The 22,477-nt window shown below is 38.3% G+C and overlaps 1 protein-coding gene across 1 annotated transcript; it reads left to right on the forward strand.

The window, feature by feature from the left end:
• Window positions 1-780: 780 nt before the first annotated feature.
• LOC136764841 (guanylate-binding protein 1) lies at window positions 781-21,953 on the forward strand. Its single transcript, XM_066719173.1, has 12 exons — window positions 781-826; window positions 1,272-1,423; window positions 2,842-3,045; window positions 3,345-3,472; window positions 9,770-9,879; window positions 12,800-12,990; window positions 13,204-13,446; window positions 14,265-14,542; window positions 15,275-15,487; window positions 15,670-15,772; window positions 18,715-18,890; window positions 19,580-21,953. Exons 2-12 carry the CDS (start codon window positions 1,297-1,299, stop codon window positions 19,697-19,699), a joined length of 1,893 nt encoding a protein of 630 aa, XP_066575270.1. The 5' UTR covers window positions 781-826; window positions 1,272-1,296; the 3' UTR covers window positions 19,700-21,953.
• Window positions 21,954-22,477: the final 524 nt, after the last annotated feature.

Below are 22,477 nucleotides of genomic sequence, written 5' to 3' on the forward strand. Positions count from 1 at the left end.
TTGGAGAGGATCTGCAAAGAGTAGTGGGACAAAATCCCTCCTGAGATGTGTGCAAACCTGGTGGCCAACTACAAGAAATGTCTGACCTCTGTGATTGCCAACAAGGGTTTTGCCACAAAGTACTAAGTCGAAGGGGTCAAATACTTATTTCCCTCAATAACATGCAAATCAATTTATAACTTTTTTGAAATGCGTTTTTCAGGATTTTTTTGTTGTTATTCTGTCTCTCACTGTTAAAATACACCTACCATTAAAATTATAGACTGATCATTTCTTTGTCAGTGAGCAAACATACAAAATCAGCAGGGGATCAAATACTTTTTTCTCCCACTGTATATATTTCATATGCATTCGAACAGAAAAATAATGATGTGATGCAATGTGATCATATGCAATCGGTCATAAAGCAATATTTCACAAAATGGGAAGTACCTAGAAAATCTTAACAATAAGACAATGGATATAGCACCCATTTAAAATTTGTTTATGACATGTCTCCACACCCATTAACCGCAACGTCTATTGAAGTTCAAACCTGATTTCTGGTAACTGCTCTTGATGACTTGTTAATGTTTACTACAGCCAGCTCTTAGATGTTAGCTCAGATAATAAAACACAGACTGGTGGACAGAGACAGGCTCTCCTCCTCTATATGACCCTGACCTTGAAATTTAAATGTGTTCCTAATCATTATTACTTGATGCTTTATTTAGACAATGCCATGTTAAACATTATCAGTGCCGTGTTGATTTGCCCTATAAAATCACCAGGAGGGCGAAACACAAAGACTTTGGTGCTTTCAAGAGCAGTACAGTCCTTCTGAAAGGTAAAATTTCTTATTTTTATATTTAAACTGGGTTCTGACTGTTATACTTGCTAGTACTCAATAGCCAGTTAACTAACAGGGATAATGTAGTGCAGGACCTGTAAAAATCTAATCTAAAATGGATCTTCATCATCTTAATAAACATACAATTAAAATTGGCAATTTTGAAAAGTGTATGATGTTTATCACATCTTGTTTGTAATATAATGAAAATGCTAAACCAAAAGGTATTATTTCCTGCACTGAAAGACATTATGCAATCAAAATTGAAACCAACAGTGATTCATTCGTTAAGTTGCAGCTTTAAGCAAATTTCTATGTCACTTCAACATAAGTATGTAAAGAATAGTACTGCAATACTCCTAATTCGCACATCTGCACAAACAAGCATACAGACAATCCCCAAACTTTCATGAACTCTGTCTCATGGGGTGTGCATTTACAGAAGCACAGTCACAGATAGAAGTGCAATGTCTGTGCCAGTGCCAGAGCGCGGGACTGAGAACAATGAGGATGAGAAGATGTCTGCTGACCTGCAGTCACTGGAGATTCAGGAGCAAAGTGATCAGCACACAGCAGTGAGAGGAGCTGATCAAGGTACTTTATATTTCAACAGATCAAATCAAATTAATATTAAAGCAGTATGGTGGCTGAACTGTAGAGATTCAAATTGATTTAAGTAATATAGAGTGTAAATTGAGATTGAGCAAGCAATGGCAAAAAATAAATACATAAATACACTCACCTAAAGGATTATTAGGAACACCATACTAATACTGTGTTTGACCCCCTTTCGCCTTCAGAACTGCCTTAATTCTACGTGGCATTGATTCAACAAGGTGCTGAAAGCATTCTTTAGAAATGTTGGCCCATATTGATAGGATAGCATCTTGCAGTTGATGGAGATTTGTGGGATGCACATCCAGGGCACGAAGCTCCCGTTCCACCACATCCCAAAGATGCTCTATTGGGTTGAGATCTGGTGACTGTGGGGGCCATTTTAGTACAGTGAACTCATTGTCATGTTCAAGAAACCAATTTGAAATGATTCGACCTTTGTGACATGGTGCATTATCCTGCTGGAAGTAGCCATCAGAGGATGGGTACATGGTGGACATAAAGGGATGGACATGGTCAGAAACAATGCTCAGGTAGGCCGTGGCATTTAAACGATGCCCAATTGGCACTAAGGGGCCTAAAGTGTGCCAAGAAAACATCCCCCACACCATTACACCACCACCACCAGCCTGCACAGTGGTAACAAGGCATGATGGATCCATGTTCTCATTCTGTTTACGCCAAATTCTGACTCTACCATCTGAATGTCTCAACAGAAATCGAGACTCATCAGACCAGGCAACATTTTTCCAGTCTTCAACTGTCCAATTTTGGTGAGCTTGTGCAAATTGTAGCCTATTTTTCCTATTTGTAGTGGAGATGAGTGGTACCTGGTGGGGTCTTCTGCTGTTTGTAGCCCATCCGCCTCAAGGTTGTACGTGTTGTGGCTTCACAAATGCTTTGCTGCATACCTCGGTTGTAACGAGTGGTTATTTCAGTCAAAGTTGCTCTTCTATCAGCTTGAATCAGTCGGCCCATTCTCCTCTGACCTCTAGCATCAACAAGGCATTTTCGCCCACAGGACTGCCGCATACTGGATGTTTTTCCCTTTTCACACCATTCTTTGTAAACCCTAGAAATGGTTGTGCGTGAAAATCCCAGTAACTGAGCAGATTGTGAAATATTCAGACCGGCCCGTCTGGCACCAACAACCATGCCACGCTCAAAATTGCTTAAATCACCTTTCTTTCCCATTCAGACATTGAGTTTGGAGTTCAGGAGATTGTCTTGACCAGGACCACACCCCTAAATGCATTGAAGCAACTGCCATGTGATTGGTTGGTTAGATAATTGCATTCATGAGAAATTGAACAGGTGTTCCTAATAATCATTTAGGTGAGTGTATATATGAGTTATTATTAAGATACGATAACTTTTTAGGTTGTCTCCATTTACAGGAGCAGTCATGGCTAGTATCATGGTGCCGATGTCAGCTCCGGTGTGTCTGATCAAGAACGGCGAGGACGGGAAGCTGCAGGTCGTTCCTGAGGCACTGGGCATCCTGAAGCTGATCGAGCAGCCGGTAGTGGCTGTGGCGGTGGTTGGGCTGTACCGCACTGGCAAATCTTACCTCATGAACAGGCTGGCGGGGAAGAGACAGGGTGAGTCATATCTATAATTAATATGTGACACATTTCACATCTGAACAGTACAAAATGACATCCCAACCAACACTAAAACCATGAACTGTATATTTATGAAAAGTACTTTGTTAATTATATATATTTATACCTTTTTTGGACAATAAATATATTATACATAATATATGTGCATGTATATTCAAATAGTGTCTTCTAAAAAATCAAAACAGTCAGGGGATGTTGTCTGTGCCTACTGCCAGGTATGCTTTTCAGGACTGTGCGTCTCCCCTCAGTACCAGTCTATCCTGTCTGTCCCTCAGGATTCTCCCTGGGCTCCACCATCCAGTCCCACACCAAGGGCATCTGGATGTGGTGTGTCCCTCATCCCACTAAACCTGACCTGACCCTGGTGCTGCTGGACACTGAGGGCCTGGGGGACGTGGAGAAGGTGGGTCATTGAGACATGTCACATTACATTGCCTGAGTGAGAGCAGCAAGAGACCTCGGGCACTGGACATGTAAGATTCTTCTGATGGAAAGAAGGCACCATACATAATTTGGTATAAAGTAGTTTTTTATCGTGTCATTATGTTACCTGTATGGAGTTAAATGTACCTATTATAGAATGTTCGTAGATCATCAATAAGGTTTAAATAGCATTCACTTTATTTTAAGTGGCAAATGACAAGAAATAAAATATCTGTTGATCTATTAACACTATATTATGTAAATGTTTGCATGTTCATGTAGTGTCCTTATGGTGTGTTTATAGATATTTAAGTAAGCCTACAACTTGTACAAGTACACACAACGTGGCTTCCATATGGCACATCTATAGATATAGCTGATAAACATTCAAGAAAATGCAATAGTGTGTTTGTTGAACACATATAGATTATTAATTAAATAACTATGAAATATCTATTGACACCCTCAATCTAGAGTGTTACTGATACCTGTTTATATAGAGTAAGACTCCTCTTGCATAAATAAAGTTCATTCTAGACTCTTATAGTATATATCTATATAAATATAACATTGATCAACAAAACATTATACAACAAAATACACAATCCAGATTGGCATTACATATACAGATAACATACAATATATTAGTACTTTATATTAATACAAAATAAATAAGTCTTTCTTTATAACATTATCCTTTTCTCCCCTCTTATAATCCCAAACACACTACACATGCATCAGGGTTCGCGTTGTATTCTGTGCAGGGATATAATCGGTTATATTATATACCCATACACCCCTTAGGGTCTTGTGTAAAGAATGCAGGAGAGGCCGGGAGGCTTATAGCGCTCCCACATCGCCAACAAGCCGAATTCGCAATACTCCCAATCAATGCTCCGGGTTTGATGGCTCTGGCTCCGGAGTGGCTCCAGAGGTTTAGCTCCAGCTTTGCAGCAGCTCCGGTGCAGCTCCTCACTGCTACTCCAGCTCCGGCTGCTTTTAAGAAGCTAGGATGGAACCATAATACCTCAGTGAAGTTGGCACCCCATGTGTTCAGAATATGAATACAAATATATGCATTTGTTTGTGTTGCATTTGTGCCACACAAATCATCGTTTGTGCCGGTATGGTTCCTGAGATATTAAAGATTATATTTTATAAGCTGTGACATCACTTAGCACCCCATCAATGTCCAAATCACACCACAATAGTCTATTTAGTTTGTGCTAGGTTTGTGCTGGTTTGTGCCGTAAAAAGAAACATTTGTGCTATCTTATATCTGGAGTTATTACTTTTTTAAGGAGTAACATCCAAATCACACCAAAATATTATCTTTCGTTTGATAGCTAGCCTACTGCAGTTGCCATCCAAATGATGATAATGATTAGTAGTTAACCTCTACACTACTGAGTATTTATGGTGTGGGTGTTTTTTTTTACCTAAACTGTTTATTAGTTATTGCTGTTATTTCAATGTGCACAGAGCACTATTTACATTTGTATGTATTACTACTAAATATATTTCAGTGTATGTTAAAGTGCAATACATGTTCTGTGATGTGCCCTATTTAAATGTTTGTGTCTCTCTTAGTTTTACTTAAACATTTTCTCTCTGCCATAAAGATGGGCACCACTAAAAAGTTTTGCGGCAAGGTGGGGGGCCCCACAATCATATCTCGCCTATGGCCATCAAAAGGCTACGGCCAGCCCTGATAGGCTGAAGCCTAAACCTCTACTATGAAACTGCAAACAAACACTGGAAACCATGACAACATGAATAAACTTTCAGTTCACAAATTGATACCTGTTATCAACAGGTTCACCACTCCATTCTGGGTACAAGGAAGTAGCTTATAACTCCATGCAAACCCTATACAATTGAAAAGGTTTTTTTTGCACCAGACATCAGTTATCCAGGGCAACTTCTTACTACACGGTCGATGCTATTCATGCATTTTAAGTTATTTCAATCGCATTGCATTAAAATTGTTCTCTTTTATTTAATAAAAAGTTAACCCATGTACCCTAATAAAACAGTGGTCAGCATAGCACATAGACATGTGATAATGAAAGAAGATGATTTAGACATTCCAGAATTAGGAATGATTCGATTGACATCGATGTCTTTTACTAAAATAAATATAATAGACTTTTTTCGTTGTTGTTTTTTACTGTAACAAACATCTGCTTTCAGTTTTGTTGTATGTGGGTGTTCTATACAAAATTATGTAGTCCTAACCTATGAAAATGAGACATGGAGAAGTGTATGCATTGATGACATGTTTAATTATCATTAAAGCAAAACATGGCTTGATTGGTGTTGTCAGCAGTCCAAACCTGACTCTCCTGCTTTGCTGTAGGCAGCCGAATAAAATTGTTGTGCAATTGCACTGCAACCTACAAGCAGAATTATATTGAATCAGAATACGCATTTGAAGCTGGATACGGCCAACATAGACTATGTATTTTACAGCACAAATCGGCACAATCGTAGCATAAAGGACAGAGACTACTGTTAAGTAATTAAAATATAATGTTTAATATCTGAAAAACCATGTCAGTACAAACAAATTTTTTTTGCTGCACAAACCAGCACAAACGAATGACACCACTTTGGATCAATTTGGAATGTTGTGGGGTGCTAGGTGATGTCATTGCTGATAATTAAAAAATGAATATCTAAAAAACTATAATTGTTCTGATGAAAACAAATACTGCACAAACCAGCACAAACCTAGCACAAACTAAATAGAAAATTGTGGTGCGATTTGGACGTTGATGGGGTGCTGAGTGATGTCACAGCTCATAAAATATAATCTTTAATATCTTGGGAGCCATACCAGCACAAACAATGATTTTTGTGGCACAAACCAGCACAAATGCAGCACAAATTAATGCATATATTGTTATTCATATTCTGAACACACGGGGTGCCAACTTCATGGAGCTTTTAAAGTGTCAGTGTTTTATTACTCTTTAAAACAAAATGTAAATAAATGTTTACCAAAACTGAAAAACTTATAAAAAACATATTTAATCATTCAAACATGAAAAAGATGTCTGTGAAAATTATGGTATTTTATTGCACTGTGCTATTTTTATGTACTTTGACCCCCTGTCCGGTATTTTAGGAAGTTGTTTGCTAATATTTTCTGGAAGCGGGAAACAAACTCATCTGTTTTGAGAGCTCCACTAGCTTAAGTTCCTAATGACAACGGTTACAATATGGTACTTTTTGAATTTTCAAAATAATTTGTTTTAATTTCTGTTTACAATGACATACAATACACATATAAAGACTTATATTCTACAAACAGTTACACAGCATTAAACATGTTTTAGAATATATATCTACATGAGCCAAGGTTTCATTTTAAGAAAAATATTTAGCATTTCAGTGCTGTATTTAGTGTTATATATTTTTTCCAAATGTAGCTATATTTCTCATTGGCTTAAACCTGTTAAATTGTTATTGATGGTCTTAACACACAGTATGTGAGGTCTATTGTATATTGTAGGTTGTGTAGTTATTTGATAAAAAATGTTTTGTGTAAGTTTGGTTATCTGGAGCCTATATATACACATGAACCCGTACAATATTTCATTAACGTAGGCAGCACTGTGGAGTAGTGATTAGGGCTCTGGTTGAGGGTTCAAATCCTGGGTGGAGCAGTGCTGTTACACCCTTGAGCAAGGTACTTCACTTAGATTGCTCCAGTAAAATGCCCAGCTGTATAAATGGGTACAAATGTACATCGCCCTAGATAAGAGCATCTGCTAAATGACAAATAATGTAATTAACCGTGATCAAACTATTTGTTAGTTTGTTTATTTATTTTTATTTATTTATTTATTTATTTATTTATTTATTGTGTCATCTGGCCCTTCACATGGGATTATTTTCCAAATAGCACCTCAACTAACTTGAGGCTTTTGCAGGCTTTTATACAGGAAGTCTTGCGCTAAGTAGGAACAGGTGTAGTGGCTGTGAATGAAGGTTGGCGTGCCGTTCAGTGTAACAGGTGTGCTGCATTGCTTGTCAGTGTCCCGTGCAATCAAATACACATGCATTAATATGAAGTGAACACAATAAACCAATCAGTGATAATAGAATAATAATCAAAGTGAATAATACAAGAAAAACAATCAAACACAATTAAAGAAACACAATATGTGAAAATTAAGAGAAAACACACAGAACCTCTGGTACCCTCTGTGACACACACTGCTGTTCTTAAAGTGCTTGATATATCTGTTGTGCTGGATTCAGGTAACATTGCTGGTGCTTTATTTTTGGAAGCCTTTACTATCTAAAGCCTTTGACTCTGCAGTTCATGCAATTCTGTGTAAAAAACTGGTCTGGCTGGGTTTCAGTGAAAGGGCTGCAGATTGGATTAGAAATTACCTTAAAGATAGAACAAAAGCAATAAGACCTGATGCATTTATTTCAACTTTTGAATTCCTCAGGGCTCGATACTTGGACCAATTATGTTTACTCTTTATATGCATTGCTTGGGCACAGATATAGATAATAATACTAGTATACATGTATATGCTGATGATACAATCTTATATACGTCTGAGAAAACAATAGAGATCATACAAAATAACTTGCAGTGTGCTTTTAACATTATGCATAAGAGATTACTTTGTGATCAACTACTGCTAAATGGATCCAAATCAAATACAATGTTGTTTACTTTGAATAAGAGAAAGGTTGACAATGTATCTTGGAACATTGTTACTTTCCTGGGAGAGTCACTTCAGAGGGTTCAATATTATAAGTATTTAGGCAGGTGGATTGATTCATTGGTTGAAAAGATTGGACCAAAACTAGGCTTTCTTTATAGAAATAGGAATGTGTTTAATGTTTCCAGTAGACTAAAGTTGGTGAAAACTACTATCTTACTAATTTTAGATTATGGTGACTACATTTATCAAACTGCTGGTAAAACATATTTGTATGAATTAGATGTGCTGTACAATTCATGGTCATTCATTTGGTGGGTTTGTTTTACAGTGCCCTTCTTCGATGCATCATTGCCAACTGTATATCAAGCTAGGGTGGTTTACTTTACCTAACCATAGACTATACCATTGGTATTGTTTTGTATTTAAGGTGATCAATGGTTTGGTTCCTGCATATTTGTATGCTTTGGTGGTAAAGAATAGCAACACATATAATTTATGGTCTAGTGGTACGGATAGCCTGGTTGTTCCATGGTTACGTACATGCAAGAAAGAACTGCCTTTTGGATAAAGGCTATCAAAAACTTGGAATTATTTTCCCAACACTCTTATCTGGTTTTAAACATGTAGGCAATTACTTAAAATGACATGCTCCTGCTTTGTAAATAGGACCAGTTAAGTGATTTATTGATTTATTTTATTTTAATTGTATTGTTTGAGTATTTGGAATGTTGTAACACACATTAATTAATGTGTTGACTGTTTGTTTGTGTCCCAGGACCCCCTTGTAAATAAGACCTTGGTCTCAATGGGTACATTTCCTGGTGATTAAATAAATAAATACAATTTGGTCTGGCAACTTAAAAAATATATTCAGTATCCAGATGGCTCCTAGACATTTTGAGTGATTTTATGCCCTGTTTGGTAGAGTTTAATGGAGGGGGAGGGATTGGAGCAGCTCCATGACCTCAGCTTCAGCTCCAGGCTCCGGAGTGAGCCTGAATCCAGCTCCGGTCCAGCTCCAGCACTGCCAGCTCCAGCAGCTACAGAACACTTAAGCATTTTTATTTAATAGCTCATATTTCTCTTCATAAAAAAACGTGTGCATCCATGGTTCAAACAAACAAGTAGGCTATAAACAAACAGTGTCCTTCAACCACAAATGGTACAACTAAACAATGTACGCACAGCGGAGGTGGATCACTGTATGTGTATCAGCTAACATATAACAACATATGACAAGACTTCTACAATACAATGAACAAACCTGGTGGTGATCAATACACTGTGGCAGATACTGGGTACAATGTGGAATCAGATTTTCTGTGCTTGGCCTCCAAAATCCAGACACTCGGTATTGGCAGCTGTAAGGTTGTTGTTTAGTATTTAGACAGAGATAGGATTGCAATGATGCAACTGCAACATGAATGAACAGTCTTTTCCTGGTGCTGAATCAAAAAATTGATGTGAGCTTCTTATAGACAGTCCAGAGATAAACCCAGTTTTCAGGTGATAGCTTATTGTGTCACTGCACAGGAAGTGCATGACGTGAATCTGCAATCATTAATTCTCTTTCTCTGTCTTGGCAGGGGGATGAATGCAATGATAACTGGATCTTTGCTCTGGCAGTCCTTCTCAGTAGCACTTTAGTGTACAACAGTATGGGGACCATCAACAATACTGCCCTAGAGCAGCTGCAGTATCCTTTATTAATATTATTATTAATAATAATAATATTATTATTATTATTATTATTATTATTATTATTATTATTATCTTGGCAGACACCCTTATCCAAAATATAAGTGCCGGTAACGGAAGCCAGTAGAGGGAGCGGAGCAGTGGAGTAGTGTGTGCGAATTGTGGCAGAGAGAATACCAGACGAGACGTAGAGTTCTGGATGAGCTGGAGCGGCAGGTAGTAGATGCAGGCAGGCCGGCCAGGAGGGAGTTGCAGTAGTCCAGGCGGGAGAGGACCAGTGACTGGATGAGCATTTGAGTTGAGTAGTTGGTGAGGAAGGGTCGGATTTGGCTTATGTTGCTCAGGAAGAATCTGCAGGTGTGTGTCAGCGTGGTGATGTGCTGGGTGTAGGAGCGCACAGGATCAAGGGTGACTCCTAGGTTTTTAGCAGAAGAAGAAGGAGAGAGTGTCGTGGATTCCAGGGGGATTGAGATGGAGAGATCAGCAGAAGGTGAGGAAGAGTGGGGGAAAAAAGAGGACATCCGATTTGGAAAGGTTGAGCTTGAGGTGGTGCAAGTGCATCCAGGTGGAGATAGCAGAAAAGCAGGAAGAGATGCGAGAGGGGATGAGAGGGTCAGAAGAGGAAAAAGACAGGAAGATCTGGGCATCATCTGTATTGAAGTGGTAGGAGAAACCATGAGATGCGATGAGGGGGCACAGGGAATGAGTGTAGAGAGAGAACAGGAGCGGGCCCAGGATGGAGCCTTGGGGTACGCCTGTGAGGAGAGGTTGGGGGGTGGATGAGGAACCTCGCCAGGACACTTGGTAGGTCAGGTCGTTGAGGTAGGGGGAGAACCAGGTGAGAGCAGTTCCAGAGATTCCAAGGTCAACAAGGCAGGAGAGGAGGATGGAGTAATTGACAGTGTCAAATGCTGCAGAGAGATCAAGGAGGATGAGGACTGAGGAGAGGCACCCGAGCACAGCTGTGGGAGTCAGTGACTGCCAGGAGAGCCGTCTCAGTGGAGTGAGTTGTGCGGAAGCTGGATAGCAGAGTATCCAGGAGTGAGTGATGAGAAAGAAATGCAGAGAGCTGATGGTGGACAGCACGCTCGAGGGTCTTTGAGAGGAAGGGGAGTAGGGAGAAAGGGCGATAGTTCTGAGGAGAGGTGGGATCAAGGGAAGGTTTCTCGAGGAGTGGGATTACAGCAGCTTGTTTAAATGCAGAGGGGAAACCGCCAGAGAGGAGTGAGGAGTTGAGGGCACACATTGTAGGTTTGTGACGTAGGAGGAGAGAGGAAACTTCAGAGTCCGAGAGAGGTGAGAATGAAGAAAAAGAAGCTTGGTCAGTGGAAGACTTGGGCATGATGGGAGAGGAGGTGGGACTGTTGAAGACCTTGCAGATATATCTGATCTTGGAGGAGAAGAAGGGGACAAAATTATCCTTTAGATAAGAAAGTGTTCTAGATCCAGATGTTCTATCATCCATCCTTAGTGTTATAGCCTGATTCAAACCTCAATGTGTGCAATTACTTCTTGTAGCAGAATGCCAGCTACATTTTACACCTCAGGCCTCAGGGTAACTCTATACATGCAACTATGGACTCAATGACTCAGTTTCAGTGTTTCTTGACCACTTACATCCTAGAGAAACTGTGAAAAGCTATAACTCCTTTGATTTCTATAGTGACTTGAAAGGTTTACAGTGGGTCTCAAAAGTATACACCCCCCTTGGACTTCTCCATGTCTCATTGTGTTACAACATGAAATCCGAATGTCCATAATGTCAAAGTGAAAAATATAATCTGCAAATTGTTTTAATTAATTACAAATACAAAACAGAAAATAATCGAATGCAACTATAGCCCCGGTGCTTCACAAAAGTGGCCTTTATGCGAGAGTGGCAAAACTTACACCAAATCTCAGCTAGAGTTTGCCAGAAGGCATGTGTGAAACTCTGAGACCAAGTGGAGGAAGATTCTATGGTCTGATGAGACTAAAATAGAGCTTTTTGGCCTCAAGGCTAATAGCTACATTTGGCGCAAGCTTAACACCACACATGATCCTGAGAACACATGAAGGATGATGATGGCAGCATCATGATATGGGGATACTTCTGTGTGTCAGGGCCTGGAAACCTTGTAAAGATAGAGGACAAAATGGATGCAGCAAAGTACAGAGAGATCCTGGAAGAAAACCTGCTGAAGAATGCAACAGACCTGGGACTTGGGAGAAGATTAATCTTCCAGGAGGAGAATGACCCCAAACATACAGCTAAAGCCATACTGGAGTGGCTCAAAAACAAACATGTCAATGTCCTGGAGTGGCCCAGTCAAAGCCCAGACCTCAATCCAGTGGAGAATATGTGGAAAGAGTTGAAAATTGCACCAAGGTCCCCATTCAACTTGATGGAGCTTGAGCAATTTTGCAAAGAATGGGCAAACATTGCTGTATCCAGATGTGCAAAGCTGGTGAGACTGATCCACATAGACTTATGGCTGTAATTGCTGCCAAACGTGCCTCTACGAAATATTGACTGAAAGGGTGATTACTTATGCATTCAATTATTGTCTGTTTCATATTTGTAATTAATTTAGAATAATTTGCAGATTATATTCTTCACTTTGACATTATGGACATTTTCTGTGTTGATCAGTGGCAAAAACTTCTGATTAAATCCATTCTGATTTCATGTTGTAACACAATGAAATGTGGGGGTGAATACTTTTGAGACCCACTGTACATTCCTAAAAATACACTGATCTCAGGGATTAAATTGTTTGATTAAGGGGTGATTACTTTAATGGCATAATTTTGGAGCTGGTTATTCCATAACTTGATCAATATGTGTCTTGTCCTGCATTGATGGACATTATACCAATGTGCTCAGAAACTGCTTCAAGAAAATATTAAACTTTTCTCCTCAACTCGGGCATCTACAGCTATGTGACCGAATTGTCTAATCACATTAAAGTGCAGTCAGATTCAAATGAAGAGAATCAATCATCTGAATTGGCTTATTACTTTCCCTCTTTTGTGTGGACAGTGCGAGATTTCTCTTTGGAGCTGGAGATAGATGACAAGCCCATTACAGCAGATCAATACCTTGAAAACTCTCTCATGCTAAAAGAAGGTAAAATGTTCTAAAGAATTTGACACATAACTGAATGGCTTATTGGGTCCCCAACTGCAGGTGTGGGTCAGGGGAATATGCAATCTGCAACATTTCTTTCTTTCCACTTTTTCTACTTTGTAGATATCTTACTCCAATCTATCCAAATGCTTTCAGGTTAGGAAGAAACCTGTTTAATTCAGAATGTCAGCTTTATCCCAGTTGTTCTCCAAGGTATCTCAACAAACCTCCAGAAGTACAACTTACCTCGAGAGTGCATCAAAGAGTACTTCCGTATCCGCAAGTGCTTTGTGTTTGACCGCCCAGCCCATCCCAAGAAAATGAAAAGAATGCATGAGCTGACTGATGAAGATCTGGATCCTTGCTTTGTGCAGAGCGCCAAGGAGTTCTGCAATTACATCTTTGAAAAGGCTGAGATCAAAACCATGAAGGGGGGTCACACAGTGACTGGCAGATGTGAGTATGTGCTTCAAAAAAACTGTAAATATGTCCCACTTTAATTGAAAGGTGTACAACTGTCTTTGAAACACTTGGTGACACTGGAAACACTGGTGAGAATAGATTGTTTTAATGGACAGGTTTTTTTATTACTTATAAATCAAGGCAAGATAGAGAACAACTGCATGCTTTGCAATTTGTGGATATGTAAAGGTTTTAATTTGCTCTATACCCACATTAATTGGTTGGTGTAGAAGCATAATGCATTTGTATTATATATTTTCATGTAGTAACAGCGAGTCCAATATTATATAAATATAATCAGACAATTTGTTGACCTGGTCAATGCACGGAAACAACTCAGATTAAAGAGTTTACTCCAATATCAATTTCACGATTTCAACATGTATTTAAAGCCTAAATATTTATTTTGTGAATCAGAGATTAAAGATTTAAGTTAAATATTTGTTTCAATGTAAAATGTATATTTTGCTGTTTGTCCATATTTAGGATTTAGTTAAATATTTAGTCAAACAGTAACTATTATAAAAATGCTTAATTATTTACTAAATCTGGAAAAGCAAACATGATGTAAATTTGTGAAAAAAGACACATGAAAAAGTGTGTGTTGTTTTACATTTGGCGCCCCATAATTAACAGCACTGAGTGCTCAGCATAATATGTTTATATAATACTGGTATCATGTTTCTCAGACCCAAAATGCAACCTCACACACTGTTATGTGAATTAAAGACAATACCGAGGGACACAGTCTGGATATCAGGGTGGAAATGTATAATAAATGTCATAGACTTACAATATACATTGTGTTACAGTCTTGGGGAGTCTGGCGGAGATGTACATGCAGGCAATCTGCAGCGGGAATATTCCCTGTCTGGACAACGCAGTGCTGGCACTGGCACAGATAGAGAACGCCGCGGCCCAAGACAGAGCCCAGCAGCACTACAGGGAGAAAATCAGTGCAGTTTCCCTCCCCACTGAGTCTCTACAGGAGCTCTCTGATCTGAACCAGCGGTTCCTTCAAGAGGCTCTGGAGATGTTCATGAAGAGCTCCTTCAGAGATGAGGAACAGAAGTATCAGATTGAGCTGGGGGTATGAGCTGCACTCGATATAAGGCAAATTCTAGTAACACTTTTTATTGTAAGCACTACTGCCAATGTCAGCATGGCAGCAGACCTATGTGTTTTAGGAGATATCAAGATGTCTTTCCAGACATGGTGCTTTTGACCACAGGACTTGCAAGTTCATTCACAAAGTCATGAACGCAGTTCACAGCACAGTTCAATAACTTCTCCCTGATGCCACAGGGTGGTATATGGCTCAGCTAATTTCTAATGTACAAAATGGTAGAATCCCGACAGGCACTCAGGTGAAGTAGGGCAAACCCCCTGATGCCAAGAGGAGGAATCAGTCATTTTTGTACTCAGATTCCACCAAAACTGGTCAGTGTATCTATACAGCACTAAGGGTTGCATAGCTCATAATAGATAAGTAGCTTACTTTAAATAATCTGCCATGAAGTTACTGTGAATTTAACAATTACATTTTTTTAATTCAGAACTGTACTGTAACTGTACTGTAATCAGTAACATGCACAGGACATTAGGAGGGCAGGGGTTCACCCAGGGGAGAGGGGTGCTGATGAAGTGCTGACCAGGGGGGTATGGCGTATTGTCGCAAGCATTAATACAGCGGGCACCGGTAAGGTTGGGCACTTGGCCATGAGAGCAGGGGCTTGAGACCCCCAGTGCTGACTGTACTGGATAGCTTATGATCTAGAATATGTTAATTGATGAATTGCTGGTTTTATTTCTAACTCCTTAGCGTTGTCTGCAGAAGGAATATGAACAGATCTGTGCAAAAAATGAAGATGAATCTAAAAAGAGCTGCAGGAGAATCATCAGCAACTTGTTCAGGCCAGTAGAGGAGAGAATAGAAGAGGAGTCCTACATGGTGTCTGGGGGGTATGAGCAGTACAAACAGGACCTGCAGCACTTTGAGAAGGAATACAAAGCAGCACCTGGCAAAGGTGTTCAAGTAATGTTTGGTTTCCAAATTTTTTATTTAAATTGTATAAGATGAGCTATTCTGGATTTGCATTCTGCTTTTGATCAGGATATCTACCTGACATGATGATCTGCATGATGGTTGGGCAACTTCTGTTATATTCATTGCAAATTATTAATTATTGTTTTCATCTGCTTTATGCTTTTTTCTAGGCTGATGAGGTTCTGAAAGAATTCCTCTTAGAGAAAGAAAACATTGGCAAAGTGATACTGACTGCAGACAAATCCATCACTGATGCTCAGAAGAAAATGGAAGGTAAAATATTTTAATCCTTATGCATGTGACAAACACACTGTCATGTAAGATAGTCAATAATTTAAAGTATGTTACATGTACATACCTGGTTGCATCAAGATCTTCATTTCTAAGAATTATAAAACAATGTATCTTCACTTCCATTGTCTGTTTGTGTTCTTTAATTGTTTCTTCTGTCATTTCCCTCAGTAAAATGTCTGCAAATTCCATTGCTCTATTCTCAGTTGACTCTGAAAATGCTTCAAGATAGTGGAACATATCAACTACAAATTCTTTCAAAAATTCTTTCAAAACATTATTAATATACATACATACCCTATTGATTTGTATTATACCAGGCTTGCCCCATGACAGTCAGTAGTGTGAAAGAGCTTAAATGATGCACCTCTTGTAAAAATGCTACCCCTTGTGGAACCTGTGTGTGAGAGAGAAATCTAGTGTGTATGTGTAATTGTAGTTTGTGTGAATATATTAGAGAGAGAGAGAGAATATATACTTCAGTGTTTTGTTTGTTTGAATATATATGGAATATCTAGTGGTACCCACTATTTCTTGTTGTGACAATAATGCATGTGTAGATACACAAACATTTCACCTTTCACAGGCAAATGTGACATTAACACCAACATAGTTATTAACATTATTTTTATGGGGTGGATAGGAGATCAGATTTGGAGATGTTGAGCTTGAGGTGGTGCAAGTGCATCCAGGTGGAAATAGAAGACAAACAGGAAGGGATGTGAGATTAGATGAGGGAGTCAGAAGAGGGGAAAGACAGGAAGATCTGGGCATCATCTGCTTAGAAATGGTAGGAAAAACCATAGGGAGTCAGTGACTGCCAGGAGAGCAGTCTCAGTGGAGTGAGCTGGGCAGAAGTCGGATTGCAGAGGTTCCAGGAGTGAGCGATGGTAGGACTGGGCGATATGACCTAAAAATAATATAAGTTTGAGTGATACATGATATATAACTCTATATCTCATGTTTTTCGCCAAACAAGCTACAAAATAAGACCAAGACATTATAATTCAAACAACAAGTTATTCTTTAACCATTAAGTATGCAAAACTAACTAACATTTGGCAGACTGTCATGGTAAATATGATTTTTGTTTTACTTGAATTGAAATTAGCACATTAAATAAAATAAAACTTTTTCATAAATAAGAAATGCCTCTAGTATTTACAATGTGCAAAATAACAAATACTGAATTGCTGTCAAACTACAATTTTTCTACATTCCTGTTATACTGTAGTTTTGAATTTACATAATAATTAATATTAATAAAATAAATAAAAATAACAATATTCAAGTATTCTTGTAAAAAAAAAAAAGCAAAATTACAAATAGCCTAAAAAATTGCTGACAAACCACAATTTTTCCTATAGGTTTCTTGAGAGGAACACAAGCCTATCAACCAATTTAGGCTTGAGGGATGCCCTGTGGCATGTTACAAAGTTCCCACCAGTGCTGAAGATCCTTTCTGAAGGGCCACTGGTAACAGGGATGCATACATTTTTTTGGCAAATTGCTTAGTCTTGGAAAGTTGGCTTCATGGAGCTTGCACCACTCCTGTTTGTGTCAGGGGAAATCAAGTAGAAATTATTTAATCCTCATTGGAACTTGAGGTTTCACCACCGTCCATTTTGGCAGAATGAAAGTGCTCTTCACTTGATGGGCATGGTTGCAATTTAGGAAAGGCGGCTGAGTAAAGCGATAGTAGCCTATAACCAGGATCAGACGGAATCTGCAGGTGCATTTTTTTTTTTACAAAAAAGCATGGAATATACTCAAGCCTGCGGAATAGACCTGAAGCCCGTAGGAAATGTAAATGTAAAAAAGAAATACATATATATAAAATTTAATTATTATTTATTGTCACATAAAAACAACAACAACAACAACAACACAAGTTATCGTATAATCACGCAACACATGCCCTGTAAAATAGTATAGATTCAGGTAGATTTACCTCATACTCGTTTATAGCGGTACATTTAAAATCTTGGTGATTGCTAAACAGGTACATTTTGTTGCTATGATGGTTGTGTTTCAATTTGAAATTCTGCTTTGTTTATTGTGATAAAAAATATTGTTATTATTATAAAAAAACTGGGTTGCATCACTTCGCCATCTTAATAAAATCAAACATTCTTCAACTTCTTTACGTAGCTTTCCAATTCATACAAATGCAAATAAACTTTATAATTCTTTAATTTTATACAATTTATATATATATATATATATATATATATATATATATATATATATATATATATATATATATATATATATATTATATATATAATCTATATATATAATATATATATATATATCCTCCAAAATGCAAAGGAAGGAGCGGAGAGGCAGAGAGATAAAGAGGGATAAGGGAAGCAGTGGTGAGCAGGTGAACACCAAGAGGAAGGAAAGTGGAGGACAGGAATTGGAGAGATGGTCAAAGCTGTCTACTGGTCTTGTGTGGCATATCCTCAAAGTCCAGCAGCTAGAGTCCTTGCCCTTCAGAGGCTGGCTTCTGAAGCAGAGGCATGTGAGGCCATTAAATAGTCCACCTGTGAATTGCTCTGGCTTGGTGAGAGCGCAAGTTCTTCCCTAATACTGTGATTGGTCAATTGCAAATTAAAGTTAACTGCTATGGAATGCCAAGAATGCTAACACCATTAACAATTTTCTGATTGCAGAAAAAGCAACCAAATGTGAGTAACAAACTACAAGCTTATTTACTACAGTCTAAATGTGTAAATAAATAGTAAAATAAGCTACAGGTAATTTACCACCTTTTTATTTGTTTACCCAAAAGTGGGTTGTTTATAGTAGCAGTTAACGTCAGGTAAAAACAGTAGATGCTGTGCTAAGTTAAAGAACACAGATACAGTATATAACATAAACAAGCTAAAACAACGGGTGCTCCTAATAATTATCTGCAGAGGAGAAGGCCAGATCTGAAGCTATGGAACAGGAAAGAATGGCATTTCAGGAGCGGCAAGAGATCAGCCGACAACAGGAAGAGGACAAGAGAAGAGCACATGCGGTGCACATGATGCAGATGCAAATCAAACTACAGGAGGAAAAAACAAAAGAGGTGGAGAGGCTGAGATATGAGGTAAATTCCAGATTAGTAAATCTTACAGTCTATAAATGAAGGGCTAGATCAGGTGTTATACAATTGCTCATGGGTGCCCTGTCATCCAAGGGGCTGCATTCAGTTTGTTTGTTTGGGCTAGATAACGAATATATAGAAATTAAAGCCCCCACCTCACAACACAACTGTCTAAAAATATCAGTATTCTGCATTAATACTTGTTGCTTATGTCTAAAAGACATTCAGACACCCTGCTTTTTAAAATGTTGATATGGAAGATAAATAATAATCATCATCATCATCATCAGTTGATCGGGTAGGAGGGGAAAACCACAGCCAGCAGCACCGTTTAAGAACTTTCTGATCTCCTTGCTGCTGTAACAACTATACTGCCTGGAGGGGAGGCAACCATTAGGCCTAGACCTTAAGCCGTGGACCCCCAGAGATATATTCTCTCCTACATGTCCTCCATAGGAGTTTTTGTTTTTCTCTCCTCTGTGCAAATGTTTTATTTTTTTAAATGTTCATTTACTTTATTTTAGATCACTTAAACTGTTAAAGGTCTATTTTTATTTTACTTTATTGTATTATTTATGTGTTTTATTTTGCTGTACATTTGTTTTATGTCTACCACTCTGTAACTACCCTGCAAAGGGCGCTACACAAATACAAATTGATTGATTTCGTGTACTTTTTTTTTCTATCTGCAGCAGCAGCAGCAGCAGCAGGAATTAGCACGTTTGAGAGACCAGCAAGCTAGAGCTGAGGCTGAAAACGCAAGACACAAGAAAAAAAGGAAGAAAGGCTTCTTCAGGAAAATTTTTGGTTGAGAACCAAACAAGCATGAGGAGGTCAAGCATTTCCTCTTATGTTCAGATTACAGGTTATGTTCAGATATGCAGTGTCATAATTATGTCTTGATTAACTGTTTTAGCTATGTTATAGTTGTTTGATGTCTGGATAGGGTTCAGTGTTATTTTTTGTCATTTTGTCCTTTTCTTGTATCACAAGACACGGTAAATAAAATGTGACTTTGCGGGACATTGATACTAACCTGGCTATTATTATTATAATCACCATCGTTCATTTTTGATTGGCCAGATAAATATCATTCTGATTGATGAATGGTAAAATCCAAGACATTTAATGTTTTTTCAGCACAAAATAGTTGACAACACTCTTGATCAGTAATCAGAAGTAGTTTTGTACAAATACAAAAATGTAATGATTCCAAAAGACAATTTTTTTTTCAGGAATAAAAACAACACTGAAATGCCTAATCCAGAGCTGCCAAATCCCAGTCCTTCAGAGCCCAACAGGTTTCATAGGTAACCTTTAATCATCACTTTAACACCTGGAACAATTTAACTCACTAATTAAGCAGCTGATTTGTTAAATGGAGTAATTTAGAGATTTGGCAGCACTAGCCTGGTCAGCCCTCAGAGTTCCCTGAATTGAGTAAGTTATTTGCTTAATTGGTCAATAACTTCTATGTATTCCCAGTATTTCAAAATTTGTGATTTTGGCCTAACTTGACCTTGAAACACAGTGTTTATTTTATTTATCAGGTAAAGAACAACATTGTTCTGAGTGTATTGTAGACTTTTAATCATTTTATTTTAATTTAAATTAGCAGACAGATTAATCTGTGGTCTTGAAATTGACTATAAATAGTATTTTCCATTGCTTCCCTTTGTTTAAAGCAATTATGGTTTTAAAAACAGGAATGAAACCTTTGAGCTGCAGAACATACCTTGAGTTTGTGTGTTTGAATACTCAGATTCAGGGGCATAGGTTTTGTTTCAAAATGGGGGGGACCACTGTCAATATTGCGGGGACAAGTCCCCTATGCCAGGGGTTCTCAACCCCAAGAGTTGGGCCTTTATGTATTTATACAATTCTATACTTAACTTAAAACCCATACTGTTTAAAATCATTAAAAGGCTCTGATTTAGGAAATGGGTTCAATTAAGGGTTCAATTAAGAAATTGAGAGCTTGGTTGGAACAAAAACAAGCAGAGTAGGGGATCCTCCAGGATCAGGTTTGGGAACCACTGTCCTATGCCTATGGAACCAGACACACATTATTTGGGGGGACAATTTAATATTCTCCCAAAAGTGGGGGGATGCGTCCCCCACTAAATTTATGCTTATGCCCAGATTAAGGTAAAATACGTCCTGTTTGGAGTTTCTTTTATTGTTTTGTTTTCATTAATCTTTAATATTGACATTAAAACATTGAAATGGATACTTGATTGTGTCTGGTAGGTGTTTAAATAAACAAATTAAGCAATGTGCCATGTGGAAGGATGGTTTGTAGCAAAGCATTAATAACTGCATAACAGGCATTGTTGTTCTACATTACATCTACATTAATTAATGCATGTTACTTTTGCAAAAATAACTCGATAACTGATGGTAATCCTGTAATCCAAAAAAAGTACCTAGTCATACTGCACTGGACAACCAACTGAGCTCTAGTTAGAAGTTTGTTCCAGTGTCTCTGTACACACATAATATACACAAGATAATTCCTAAGGTAACTTCAAAATATATTTAAAAAAAAAACAAAGATGGTCTACATTTGGGTGGCAAGGTGGCGAGGTGGTCAGTGCTGCTGCCTCACAGCTCTCGGGTCCCAGGTTTGAGTCTCCGCTCAGGGAAGGCCTGTCTGTGTGGAGTTTGTATGTTCTCCCTGTGTCCATGTGGGGTTTTCTTCAGGCACTCCAGTTTCCTCCCACAGTCCAAAGACATGTGGTTTAGGTTGATTGGTTACTCTAAATTGCCGTGTCTGTGTGTGTTGCCCAGCAATGGACTGGTGTCCTGTCCTGGGTGTATTCCTGCCTTGCGCGCTATGCCTGCTGGGATCAGCTCCAGTTTCCCCACGACCCTTACCAGGATAAGTGGTTTCGATGATGGATGGATGGTCTACATTATGTTAGCACCCTCTTATGACATATGTGGGTATGAATGTCAATTAATGTATGTATTTGATATGGCTCAAAAGTAACAAGCAACAAAGTGTATGAATTAGATGTAAATGTGTGTACAAAAATTAAAACTACTCCTTTCATAAAAGGTTTCCCTTGGGTCTGTTAATGTATTTTACTAAAATAGTTAGCACACAATGTGTGAAGCATGAAGCAGTAGTATTCATTGTACTTCTCTTGTATCAGTATGGAGGATCCTGCCTAAAGTCACACGCAGCAGACTGAAGAATGCCTTTCTTCAAAAACCCTGCAGAAATCAATCTGATTGGATGACTTGATTTTGTATTAGTTTTATGTGATTAAACAGTTATTTTTTAACAAATGGGAATTGCCTATACTTTAAGTTACAGCTTTATTGTGCATCATAGATTTACATTATATCTGTTAAAATAATTGATGTAATTATTTAATAAAGCATTGACACTGCTAAGCGTTGATCTAGAATTCTATATCTATGGTGTTGACAATGCTTCTTCATTGTGTCAAAGATCCTCTATTTAAACATGATAGTCAACCCCTTTTGAAAAGCAATACATTATGGGAGTAATAAAGAGTTCTGGTGGCACTTTTCTCCCCATCTATATAATTTCAAACCTGCTTAGTTTTCGTTTTTAAAAA

The sequence above is a fragment of the Amia ocellicauda genome, chromosome 12 (assembly GCF_036373705.1).
Source record: "Amia ocellicauda isolate fAmiCal2 chromosome 12, fAmiCal2.hap1, whole genome shotgun sequence".
In the NCBI taxonomy this organism is placed as follows: Eukaryota; Metazoa; Chordata; class Actinopteri; order Amiiformes; family Amiidae; genus Amia; species Amia ocellicauda.